At 49.7% G+C, this 13,451-nt stretch overlaps 1 protein-coding gene across 1 annotated transcript; it reads left to right on the forward strand.

Annotated features, from left to right (window-relative positions):
* Positions 1-276: 276 nt before the first annotated feature.
* Positions 277-10,532, forward strand: LOC147101919 (tubulin beta-4B chain-like). Its single transcript, XM_085965949.1, has 4 exons — positions 277-385; positions 8,369-8,477; positions 8,558-8,668; positions 9,322-10,532. Exons 1-4 carry the CDS (start codon positions 329-331, stop codon positions 10,380-10,382), a joined length of 1,338 nt encoding a protein of 445 aa, XP_085822075.1. The 5' UTR covers positions 277-328; the 3' UTR covers positions 10,383-10,532.
* The last annotated feature ends 2,919 nt before the right edge of the window (positions 10,533-13,451 follow it).

Consider the following 13,451-nt stretch of genomic DNA (forward strand, 5'->3'; position numbering starts at 1 on the left):
TTTAACAACCACGTGACCGCCCATACCGGCCACGTGCCGCACCTTCCTCACCACGTGGGCCGGCTAGGACTCCGCGCGCTGACTCTGCACCGAACCAATCAAAGGCGAGTATCGGAGTGAGCCAATGGGAGCACACTTTCCGCGTGATGGGCGGGTGTTGGCTTTGATTGACATGGGGATTAACCAATGGGCTGAAGATGAGGCGGAACGCCCACTGGAAAGCGTGGCGATGACACAGGGGTATATAAAGCGCGGCGCAAGCGCCCGCTGCTCAGTTTCGTCGTTGGTTGTTTGCCATTGTCACGGTAGATAAGCGCAAGTTGATAAGATGAGAGAGATCGTGCACCTTCAGGCGGGCCAGTGTGGTAACCAGATTGGAGCCAAGGTCTGTGCTGTCGTCGTGCAGGGAGTGAGGCCAGCGGGGTCCGCAATAGGCCGAGCGCCGGGAGGCTCTCCCAGGGCGAAGACCCCGCCGTTACGCGAGGCGGAGAGCGCTGCTCACCGCGATGTCACCAAGTTCTTCCCTTGACGGTGTGGCGGTGGGTTTGCGGCACTGGGGCGAGGTCTGGGCTGAGGACCGTTACCGAGTGGACGCTGGCTGGGCGGTTTGCCGCTTGAATTTCCGACCAGCCAATGGCGGGAGAGTTGGGCTGAGCGGCGGTTGGAAAGCGCGCGCTGGCAAAGGCTGGGGGCGCACGCGCGAGTCTGGGGGGGCGGGGCTTTGACTGCGCGCTGAGGCGCACGCGCACTGCCCAGTGAGGCCCCGCCCGCCGCCCCCTCCCCCACAGCCCGCGGCTCAGCCCGCCCCCCGCCCGGACCGTTCACCGCCCCCCCACAGCCAGCCTCAGCCCGGCGGCGCGGACGTTCTTTAAAAAAAAAACCGCTTTTTATTTGCACTGGTTTCAGTGGTTAAAATCTGGCCCTCTTGTGTATACTGGGTGGCCGAGTCGCAACACCGACCAGTTTTCTATCCAGCCCGCGGCATGTTTGGAATCTGCAGCCGCCTCAAGGTTTGGCCGAAATGTGTCGAGTCTCGATGTTGTGGCAAATCTCCACCCTGCCGGCAGCAGAGGGGCGGGACAATGATGGAGCAGAGCTTCTCAGCCGGGGCTTGGCGGCCCCCCCGGACCGCCAGGTTCCACACAACGTCCCACCAAACTCCGGAAGCTCTCGGAGTGTCTGTAAATGGAGCAAGTGTGACTGGTCAGAGTGTGTCTGTAAATGGAGCAAGTGTGACTGGTCAGAGAGTGTCTGTAAATGGAGCAAGGGTGACTGGTCAGAGAGTGTCTGTAAATGGAGCAAGGGTGACTGGTCAGAGAGTGTCTGTAAATGGAGCAAGTGTGACTGGTCAGAGAGTGTCTGTAAATGGAGCAAGTGTGACTGGTCAGGGAGTGTCTGTAAATGGAGCAACGGTGACTGGTCAGGGAGTGGCTGTAAATGGCAGCACGGTGGCATAGTGGTTAGCACTGTTGCCTGGGTTTCCTCCGGGTGCTCCGGTTTCCTCCCACAGTCCAAAGATGTGCGGGTATAGGTTGATTGGCTATGATAAATTGACCCTTAGTGTTAGGGGGATTAAATACGTGGGGTTACGGGGATAGGGTGGGATATGTGTTGGAGTAGGGGTTACGGGGATCGGGTGGGATATGTGTCGGTGCAGGCTCGATGGGCCGAAATGGCCTCTATCTGCACTGTGGGGTTTCTGTGTGTTTCTGTGTGAGGAGAAACGGTGACTGGCCAGGCCCAGCTTCTCCACACCTTCCAGAGTCTGCTCAGACGAGGAGGAACGCGATGGACACCTACAGACACTGAAAGACGCCCTAGTAAGAACGGGATATGACGTTCGACTCGTCGATCGACAGTTCCAACGGGCCACAGCGAAAAATCGCATAGACCTCCTCAGAAGACAAACACGGGACACAACCAACAGAGTACCCTTTGTCGTCCAGTACTTCCCCGGAGCGGAGAAACTACGCCATGTTCTTCGTAGCCTTCAACATGTCATCGATGATGACGAACACCTCGCTAAGGCCATCCCCACGCCTCCACTACTCGCCTTTAAACAGCCGCCTAACCTCAAACAGACCATCGTTCGCAGCAAATTACCCAGCTTTCAGGAGAACAGCGACCACGACACCACACAACCCTGCCATGGCAACCTCTGCAAGACATGCCAGATCATCAACACAGATACCATCATCACACGTGAGGACACCACCCACCAGGTACATGGTACATACTCATGTGACTTGGCCAACGTTGTCTACCTCATACGTTGCAGGAAAGGATGCCCTGAAGCATGGTACATCGGCGAGACCATGCAGACACTGCGACAACGGATGAACAGACACCGCGCAACAATCGCCAGGCAGGAGTGTTCCCTCCCAGTCGGGGAACACTTCAGCAGTCAAGGACATTCAGCCTCCGATCTTCGGGTAAGCATTCTCCAAGGCGGCCTTCGAGACACACGACAACGCAAAATCGTCGCGCAGAAACTGATAGCCAAGTTCCACACTCATGAGGACGGCCTCAACCAGGATCTTGGGTTCATGCCACGCTACATGTAACCCCACCTGACGTAGGGACACCCAGACTCGAGTCGTCGTTGGCTTGTTCTCTCTACACAGATGTGGCTGGACCTGCTGTGATTTCCAGCAAAAAAAAATATTTTTTCTGTTTTTCATACAGACCCCAGCATCTGCAACATTTTACCCCTTGTGACCCCACCTCATTGTTCTTTGATGTAATGTTTTCCTGACTAACCTGTTTGGACACCATTCACACCTTTGATCGCTGTGATTATCTCTCTGCTGAGGTGTGATAAATGGCAGTTAGAAAGATTACCTGTAATCATCTGGCATTATTCTCTGACTATATAAGCTGTGTCTTTATGCATCTCTCCACTTCACCTGATGAAGGAGCAGCGCTCCGAAAGCTTGTGATTGCAAATAAAACTGTTGGACTATAACCTAATGTTGTGTGACTTCTTGCATTTGTCCACCCTAGTCCAACACCGGCATCTCCACACCATGTCTTCTAGCCTCGGTATGCCCCCAACCCTAACCTAACATCCTAACTGTAACCCTGATCCTGAACCCTAACCTGTAACCATAGTACTTACATCTATCACTAGTCCCTAAAGGTTTATGGCCTAGAAATTCAGTATCACCACGTTTGGGGCGCTACAGCTGGGCGTTCGCTAAATTTAGTGCCCGGCGCAACTTAGCGCCACCGTCGCCGAAATTGACTTACATCGCCCCAAGAGGTTGCTGCTGCGCTAAAGCAGGTGGCGCACGACTATCATAAGGCGCTAAGCCGGCGAGCCGGGGCGCTACCACAGAGGGCGGGTGCAGCGCAGGTGTGGCAAGTTATCAATTGCAGGCAGACATGCTGGTGCCGGTCAGCTGTTAAAGGGGGAGGGTCGAATTGGTTTGCTGCCACGCCCTGGACACTGGAGCCATGAATCTAGGCCTGCAGACCTGCCTCGAGAATGCAACCCCCACGACTATGGAGAAGGCCAGGGAGCGCAGCGCTTCAGCGAGGGTGCCCTGAAGCTTCTGGTTGGTGCAGTGGAGCGCAGGCGACCTATCCTGTTCCCTGATAGTGGCAGGAGGCCGCTGCCCAGCACGTACAGAAAAGCCTGGAGGGAGGTGGCAAACAGTGACCTCCAGCAGCGTGGTCCCCAGGACACCCACGCAATGCAGAAAAAAGTTCAACGACCTCACTAGGGTTGTCAGGGTGAGTACCCTTTCCAGTATCCTCTTCATCCCTGCATATGCACCTCTTTACGGCCAAAGAGTCCTGAAAGCCCCAATGCCCAGCCCTCATGCAACACCTATGGGACTCATGAAAATCACATGCACATTCACAACTTTACACAGTCAGGGCTATTCCACCATGGGAGGCAGTGCAGGCAAGACCAGGGCTTGACACTGTACTCAGAGCCCGTCCTTTCTCTTGCAGGGCAAGCTGGCCCACAATAGGAGGCAGCAGCTACAGACCGTCCTGGCCTTAAAGACCTCAGCGACCTGGAACTGGAGCGGATTATGGGGGACTGGCTGATTGGCCCCGTCGCCACTGGAGATGCCGACCCTGTCCTGGACAGCAATGGTAAGGTCATCACCTTTTTGGCCTCTTTTTCCACTTGTGCCTCACACCAGCATCCTTTGCCACTCTCAAACCAATGCAGTGCATAGCAGCACTCATGCCTCCCTCGCTGCCGCCCTGTCCTCGCACTAAAGCAACTCTTGTGCCTCCCTGCTTTCAGATGCTGATTCGCCAGGTGAGGAGGTGGGCCCTCAAGCTGGCACTGAGTGAATCAGAAGTCGAAGAGGAAGCCGGACCAACAGTGCCACCCTCAGCCGAGGAAGCCCATGGCCATGATGGGGACACGTCTTCCCTGGAGGGGAGCAGGGGGGTAAGGGTCTGATGAGGGTGAAGCTCTGGGGCCCAGCGGGCTGTAGCAACGCGGGAGGGGTGGGAAGCTAGGCGGCCTTCTCCCCGGAGGGTGAGTGCGGCCTCCAGTCCTACGGTGAGCGCAGAGGAGGTGCGGCTCCTTGGTGAAATGGGCACCCAGGCTGAGCGCAGGCACAATGAGCTCATGGCTGCAGTGGTAAGGATGCCTGACTCCATAGAGTCACTGGTAAGGAGTGTTCAGGAATTCGGGGCAGCACAGGCCAGGAGTCTGCAGAAATTCGGGGCAGCACAGGCCAGGAGTCTGCAGGACTTCGCTGCAGCACATGCGGCTTCCAGTCAAGTGCTTAGTCGTGCCATGCATTCACTGGCTGGTCTGATGCAGACACAGATCAGGGCCACACAGGCCCTAACTGCTGCCATCCTCGCTGGATCGGCCAGGAATCGCCGGGGCCCGCGCCGCAGCAGCCCAGCAGTGTGCTTCAGATTGCTGCGCGTGCTGGCCCGTGCGAGTGCCAGTGTATCAGCCGACCAGGGAGTGCCTGTGCTCTGTCAGGTTGGCAGCATTCCTGCTGCCAACACTGTCACTCCTCCACTGCAGCTGCAGCACCCGTAGGACAGACTGCTGCCGCCCAAGCAGAGTTGGAGCAGTCAGCAGCCGGGCCCTCCAGGCCCAGAGCTGGTCCAGGCTGTCCCCCAAGGGCATCTGCCGACTCACCATCTGACCCTCAGCAGCCTTCCCCCAGCCTTGCTGCAGCCACTGGGGTCCAGGAGGAGCTGCAGGGCGGGAAGGGGCCAATCGCGCAAGTGAGGCGGATCACCCTCGCAGGCCAAAAAGGTCTGGCAAAATGTTTTTTATGGAGGCGGAGGATCATGGTCATTTTCTCCATGATGTGAGAGCCAGTTATGTGTCTGACTGTTTTTCGGCGGGGGGGGGGGTTTCTCTGTATTTCTTTGTCTTGTGGGAAGGGCACAGAGTTTGTAAAATAAAAAATTTTCTTTATTCAGATTGTCCATGTTTGCACTTTGAACTATTTGTTGCCTTGACCTGCTGAGGGTTTGCGGAGCGGCTCCATTCATGTTCTTTCAATGGCACAAGCCATTCCCTGAGAGGGGGCCTAGAACCGAGTTGCAATAAGCTGCTGACGGACGGCCCTTGCACTTTGTGCCTCCCTCTCGTCTTGGTGTTCCTCCTCCTCCTCCTCTGCTGGTGCTCCAATGTCTGCTGGCAGTGGCTGAGTCCTGAGGATAGCCAGGTTGTGCAGCATGCAGCACACTACAATGAAATGGGGTACTACTGTCGGGCTCCCCCGGAATGGTCCAGACAGCGGAACCGTTGCTTCAGCACACCGATTGTGTGCTCAATGATGTTCCTGGTCGCTTGATGGCTGTCTGTGTCGTTCTTCAACAGGGGTGGTGGGCGCATTCAGCGGGGTCATCAGCCAGGTGCACAAAGGATAGCCCTTGTCCCCGAGGAGCCAGCCTACTGGGTGTGCCGGGGCTTCAAAAATGTCTGCCACAGAAGTCTGGCGCAGGATGAAGGCGTCGTGGCTGCTGCCTGGAAAGCGGGCATTGACAGCTAGTATGAGCTGCCTGTGGTCACACACCAACTGGACGTTGAGCGAATGGTAGCCCTTCCGGTTGCGGTAATCCTCTGCATTCTGTAGAGGTGCCCGCAAAGCCACATGCGTGCAGTCAATGGCACCCTGGACCATGGGGAAGCCCGCTATTCTTGCAAATCCCATTGCGCGCTCTTGCTGCTTGTCATGGGGAAGGAAATGTACTGACGTCTCCTTCTGAAGAGGGCATTCGTAACCTGGCGGATGCAGCAATGCACCGCGAACTGGGAGATATTGGCAATGTCCCCAGTAGCGGATTGGAAGGAGCCGGTGGCATAAAAGTTGAGAGCCACTGTCACCTTCACCGCCACCGACAGACTTACTGCTCCTCAGCTGAGGCTGCAGATCGCTCTGAAGCAGGTGGCAGATCTCAGTGACCACCTCCCTTCTGAATCGAAGCCACCAAATGCACTGCTCCTCAGACACGTTGAGGTATGAGAACTGTTGGCGGATTACCCTGGGAGGGTAAGGCCTCCTCTGCCGACGCCTGTTGGCCCTTCTCCGTCCGGCCAATATTGGCACTCTCTTGGCGTCTGAGCCCTTTCTATGCAATGTTGAAACCCAACGTTTCCAGCCATTGCAGCCCCCATTATATGTGGCCACTCAAGGCTATGGCACTGAAAAATAAATCCAAGTGCAAAGCTCTGGCCTGAAGCCAGAAGTACCTGTGCGAGCGCTGAGTCAAAGAAGAAAGCTCTCTCCCTTTTTTGTCTCTCCAAATCGCTATCTCTCTCACAGGAGTGGTACAAAATGGCTACCACAAAGAATGCAGGAAGAGTCCCCTTTAAATAGCGCCCCCCCAACCCCACAGTGACTGGGAACCGTTCCAGTCAACCAGTCGCTGGGAGCGCCAGGCGCACAGAAGGGGGGGCGCCACTGAAGTTCCGGTTTGGGACGCACCAAGGGCGTTGCACCATGAAATGACGTCAGGATCTGCGTGCGCAGCTGAGCGGGCGTTGCGGTTTTGCGCCACCGCTAATTCTTGACAAGTTCGCCAGAGGCGCAGATTGCGCTGGCCGCTTCGCGCCCAACTTCTCGCCCTCCTAAGGCGCTAGCAACTGAATTTCTAGGCCTATATGTTTAATTGTATAGCTTTTTTTTAAAATAAAGCAAAAGCACTTGTGTTACGGGGGTCCATGGAATTTGTATAACCTGGGAGGGGGGCCTCAGAAGCAAAAAGATTGAGAACCCCTGATCTAGCAGATGTTCAGTACTTCCAGGAATATGCCTCTAGGCACTTGAGTATGTGATTTTTAAAGATGTCTAGAAAACTACACTTGGTGGCTTTGGTTTTAGTGTGTAGGGTTATTAAGATCATTGGTTGCTGATCAACCTTGCCTAATTTGGCAGTGTTTGCTGCTGAAACCCAGCACTCCCTATATTTCAAATAGTGCCAAAGGATCTTAACCATTTGATAACTTTAGTTTAATGCATCATCCAAAAAATAGTAAGAATGCCGATCTGGAGCTCAAATTCTGGAACCGGGCTTGAACCCACAACATTCTGACCTAGAGCAAGCTACCAGCTGAGCTGAGCTAAGCTAACACAACTTTTTAAAATGACGACAAATAGACAATTTATTCGACTTCAGGTACCTTGTGTGAAAATTCTGACGTTTTCTTGCATTGAATCTGTTAGGAACACTGATATCTGCAGTACTTTAGTGTCAGTCTGAGGCTTATATTGGTTGGCTTGTGTTTTGGTTGACTTTAACTTGGACTTTAGTAACTTCTGGCACTTGGATTCAAAATCCGCAATGACATTGTGGATTGTAGTGACTGACTCAAGAGTCTTGCATTATTATCTAACTTTTACAAACTTAAATGCACTAGCTGTAGGGTTGGTGCTTGATTTCTTCAGTACAGAGATACATTTGTGTTGGACAATTTGTACAATTTGTCTATGGTTCATTTTTTGGATAAATACTTAAAGCACTCGCAAAACCTAGAGCCAAACAATAATCTGATCAAGGTGTGATGCCCAAAATTCAAGGGACTAAGGCTTTGTGCCCAAGCTGGGTTGCAGTGTGTGAACACTTATTTCCAATATAGATTGCTATCAATGTAAATGTTGCTACAGGCAAAGATTTACCTGTTTTGGTAGAATTTTGAAATTAAGAAATTGTATTTCATAGTATGGGAAAATCAACATTTATGTCCAAAAACTCTTAATCATGTTTCTCTGATTTTTCCCTGATGCCATGAGGATGATAGTAGAATGACTGCTAGACTTGACACTCGTATTGCTTTTGACCTTTTGAGGAATAGGCTCAAGGGGCTGAATGGCCTCCTACTCCTATGACCTGTTGGACATGTTATTAAGACTACCTTGTTTTTTAGTTCTGGGAAGTCATCAGTGATGAGCATGGCATTGATCCCACTGGAGCCTACCGTGGAGACAGTGATCTTCAGCTGGAGAGGATTAATGTCTACTACAATGAGGCTTCAGGTATTAATTGAGAATATTGATTGTATTTTTGCTTATGTGACAAGCCTAGGGATGTCTTATGTTTGGTTATTTTTAACCAGGTGGCAAATATGTACCCCGGGCTGTTCTCATGGATTTGGAGCCTGGTACCATGGACTCTGTTCGCTCTGGACCCTTTGGACAGATTTTCAGACCAGATAATTTTGTGTTTGGTACGTAAAATTTTTATTAGTGACTATCTGAAGCTGGTTGGCACCTTTTTTGAAATAGGAAAATTAACTGATCATTTGTTCAAACTGCTATTCCATGGTTTGTTGATGGGTGGGTAATTAACAGGAGACTTTACGGAAACTGCTGAACTTTGCTAGGTTAAGCAACAATTATCTTTGCAGTCCAGATTGCCTTGTACTAATTCCTGAAGATGGGAAGAGAGTGGGGCCATAACCAAATTTTATAAAAATTACTTGGCCCTTTGAGAAGATTTAAATTTTATGTTTGTTTCCCATCTAACGGTTGATATTCTTGATGGTTGCAACAAGGCTTAATGGCTTTGTTCATCTGAAACTATCTGGAATTAACTAACCTCTTCCCTGAGTTGCTCATCAGAGATTTTTCCTTTTGCCACCTTGGTTTCATCTTGCTTAGTTTTGCATCACAAAAGTTCTCCTGCTTGTTGGTTCAGTTAGTTTTAATTAAAGAGAATAATCTAAGGGCGAGTACTGCTATTCTAAAAATGCCAATTTCTGGAACTTCCTATGGAAACACTAACTGATCTATTGGGATATCTCCCTACGCAAGAGATTGTTTTGGTGTTGATGCATTGCCTCACGGTGGTAAGAATTTATCTAGCTCTCATTTCTTGCAGGTCAAAGTGGTGCTGGTAACAATTGGGCCAAAGGTCATTACACTGATGGTGCTGAATTGATTGACTCTGTTCTGGATGTGGTGAGGAAGGAGGCCGAGGGCTGTGACTGCCTCCAGGGCTTTCAGCTCACCCACTCACTGGGTGGTGGTACTGGCTCTGGCATGGGAACACTCCTTATTAGTAAAATCCGTGAAGAATACCCTGACAGAATCATGAATACTTTTAGCGTTGTGCCTTCACCAAAAGTATCGGACACTGTAGTTGAACCTTATAATGCTACTCTGTCTGTCCACCAGCTTGTGGAGAACACTGATGAGACCTTCTGTATTGATAATGAGGCTCTTTATGATATCTGTTTCCATACCCTTAAACTGACCACTCCTACTTATGGTGATTTGAACCACCTAATGTCAGCCACCATGAGTGGTGTAACAACCTGTCTGCGTTTCCCAGGTCAACTGAATGCTGACCTCCGTAAACTAGCAGTGAACATGGTCCCCTTCCCCCGTCTGCATTTCTTCATGACAGGCTTTGCTCCTCTGACCAGCCGTGGTAGCCAGCAGTATCGCGCTCTCACAGTACCTGAGCTTACCCAACAGATGTTTGACGCCAAGAACATGATGGCTGCCTGTGACCCTCGGCACGGCCGTTACTTGACTGTTGCTGCCATTTTCCGAGGCCGTATGTCCATGAAAGAGGTGGATGAGCAGATGCTGAATGTACAGAATAAAAACAGTACCTATTTTGTTGAATGGATTCCCAACAATGTTAAGACAGCTGTCTGTGACATCCCACCTCGAGGCCTCAAAATGTCTGCCACCTTCATTGGCAACAGTACGGCTATCCAGGAGCTGTTTAAGCGCATCTCTGAGCAGTTTACTGCCATGTTCCGGAGGAAAGCCTTCTTACATTGGTACACTGGTGAGGGTATGGATGAGATGGAGTTTACTGAGGCTGAGAGTAACATGAATGACCTGGTATCAGAGTACCAGCAATACCAGGATGCCACAGTTGGAGATGAAGGTGAATTTGAGGAGGAGGGTGAGGAAGAGGCTGCATAAACGAATTGTATATTATGAACTTCTAAACATGTTTTCTTTGTTACTTTAAGACCTGTTTCTGAAGTTTGTCTTTTTTCCTGTTCTGTAGTTTCATATTTTGTTTTATATTGACTGCTAGTTTGAAAGTTTTGAATAAAAATTGATAAGTAATTTAGTTTGTTTTTTTCTCTTTCCTCTTCCCCCCCCCCCCCCCCCTACTGCCAAAAGCACCAAACTTTCAATTCATGAATATGCAAACTGATTAAAGATCCTGGAGCTTGAGTTGTCCATTATGAAGGGCTGAATTATATCACCAAAACTGTAGAGGAGTTGGATTGCTATGTTTAAATTGTAGTGTTCTACCTGGGCAGGACTGGGACCGATGTCCTAGCGGGAGTGTTTGCTAGTGCGGTGGGGGAGGGTTTAAACTAAAATGGCAGGGGGTTGGGAACCTGTGCAGGGAGACAGGAAAGGGAAACAAGGATAGAAGCAAAAGGAGAAAAGCAAAAGTGGCAGTCAGAGAAATCGAGGGTTTAAGTCAAACAGGGCCACAGTAAATAATTCGAAAAGGTCTTGTGTTTTTAAAAAAAAAAACAAGCCTGAAGGCTTTGTGTCTTAATGCGAGGAGCATTTGTAATAAGGTGGCTGAATTAGCTGTGCAAATAGATGTAAACGGATATATGATTGGGATTACAGAAACATGGCTCCAGGGTGACCAAGGCTGGGAACTCAACATCCAGGGGTATTCAATATTCAGGAAAGACAGGCGAAAAGGAAGTGGGGTAGCATTGCTGGTTAAAGGGGAGATTAACAATAGTAAGGAAGGATATTCGCTCTGATGTGGAATCTTGTGGGTAGAGCTGAGAAATACCAAGGGGCAGAAAACGTTAGTGGGAGTTGTATACAGACCCCCAACCAGTAATGCGGAGGTTGGGGATGGCATTAAATGGGAAATTAGAGACGCGTGCAATAAGGGTACAGCAGTTATCATGGGTGACTTCAATCTACATATTGATTGGGCTAACCAAATTAGTAGCAATACTGTGGAGGAGGAATCCCTGGAGTGTATGCAAGATGGTTTCCTGGACCAATATGTCAAGGAACCAACTAGTGATCGGGCCATCTTAGACTGGGTATAATGTAATGAGAAAGGAATAATTAGCAATCTTGTTGTGCGAGGCCCCTTGGGGAGGAGCGATCATAATGATAGAATTCTTCATTAAGATGGAGAGTGAAGTGGTTGATTCAAGGGACTAGGGTCCTGAATTTAAATAAAGGAAACTGATGGTATGAGGCATAAGTTGGGTAGGATTGATTGGGGAATGTTACTCAAAGGGTTGACGGTGGATAGGCAATGGCAAACATTTAAAGATCGCATGGATGAACTACAGAATTTGTTCATCCCAGTTTGGCATAAAAATAAAACAAAAAAGGTGACTCAACCATGGCTAATAAGAGAAATTAGGGATAGCATAAGATCCAAGGAGAGGACATATAAATTGGCCAGAAAAAGCAGTAAACCTGAGGATTGGGAGCAGTTTAGGATTCAGCAAAGGAGGACAACGGGATTAATTAAGAGGGAAAAGAGTATGAGAGTAAGCGTGCAGGGAACATAAAAACTGACTAAAAGCTTCTATAGATATGTGAAGAGAAAAAGATTGGTGAAGTCAAGCTTCGGTCCCTTGCAGTCAGAATCGGGAATTTATAATGGGGAACAAAGAAATGGAAGACCAATTAAATACATACTTTGGGAGGTTATTTGTGTCCTCTTGTGAAGACAGAACCAGAGATGTCAGGGAACATAGGGTCTAATGAGAGGGAGGAACTGAAAGAAATCCGTGTTTGTAGGGAAATTGACGACATTGAAGGCCGATAAATCCCCAGGGCCTGATAATCTACATCCTAGGGTACTTAAGGAAGTGGCCCTAGAAATAGTAGATGCATTGCTGGTCATCCAAAATTCTATAGACTGGAACAGTTCCCATGGATTGGAGGGTAGCTAATGTTACCCCACTATTCAAAAAAGGTGGTAGAGAGAAAACGGGGAATTATAGACCAGTAAGCCTGACATCGGTAGTGGGGAAAATGCTAGAGTCCATTATAAAAGATGTAATAGCAGAGCACTTGGAAAACAGTGACCGGATCAGACAAAGTCAACATGGATTTACAAAAGGTAAATCGTGCTTGACTATTTTACCAGTTACATCCTCAAAAAATTCCAGTAGATTAGATAAGGGAGAACCAGTGGATGTGGTGTATTTGGACTTTCAGAAGGCTTTCAATAAGGTCCCGCATAAGAGATTAGCGTGTAAATTTAAGGCACATGGGATTGGGGCAAGGTACTGACTTGGATAGAGAACTGGTTGGCAGACAGGAAGGAAAGAGTTGGAATAAACGGGTCTTTTTCTGAGTGGCAGGCAGTGACTAGTGGGGTACCGCAGGGATCGGTCTTAGGACCTTAGCTATTCACAATATATAATGATCTAGACGAGGGAACTAGATGTAATATCTCCAAGTTTGCAGACGACACAAAGCTGGGTGGGCGTGTGCTGAGGAGGATGCTGAGAAACTCCAGTATGATTTGGACAGGTTGGGTGATTATACTGCATCTGCCCAATGTGGATAAATGCGAGGTTATCCACTTTGGTGTCAACAGGAATGGCAATAGATTGGGAGAAGGGGAAGTGCAACGAGAGCTGGCTGTCCTTGTGTACCAGTCGCTGAAGGTAAGCATGCAGGTGCAGCAGGCGGTTAAGAAGGCAAATGGTATGTTGGCCTTCGTAGCGAGAGGGTTCGAGTACAGGAACAAGGATCTCTTGCTGCAGTTGTACAGGGCCTTGGTGAGACCACACCTTGAGTACTGTGTGCAGTTTTGGTCGCCTTATCTGAGGAAGGATGTTCTTGCCATGGAGGGAGTGCAGCGAAGATTCACCAGACTGATACCTGGGATGGCAGGAATGACGTATGAGGAGAGATTGGGTCGATTAGGCTTATACTCGCTGGAGTTCAGAAGAAAGAGAGGATCTCATTGAAACTTATAAAATTCTAACAGGACTGGACAGACTAGATGCAGGAAGGATGTTCCCGATA

This window comes from Somniosus microcephalus, chromosome 23, assembly GCF_052327205.1.
Source record: "Somniosus microcephalus isolate GS21.2 chromosome 23, FLI_Smic_1.0, whole genome shotgun sequence".
Taxonomy (NCBI): domain Eukaryota; kingdom Metazoa; phylum Chordata; class Chondrichthyes; order Squaliformes; family Somniosidae; genus Somniosus; species Somniosus microcephalus.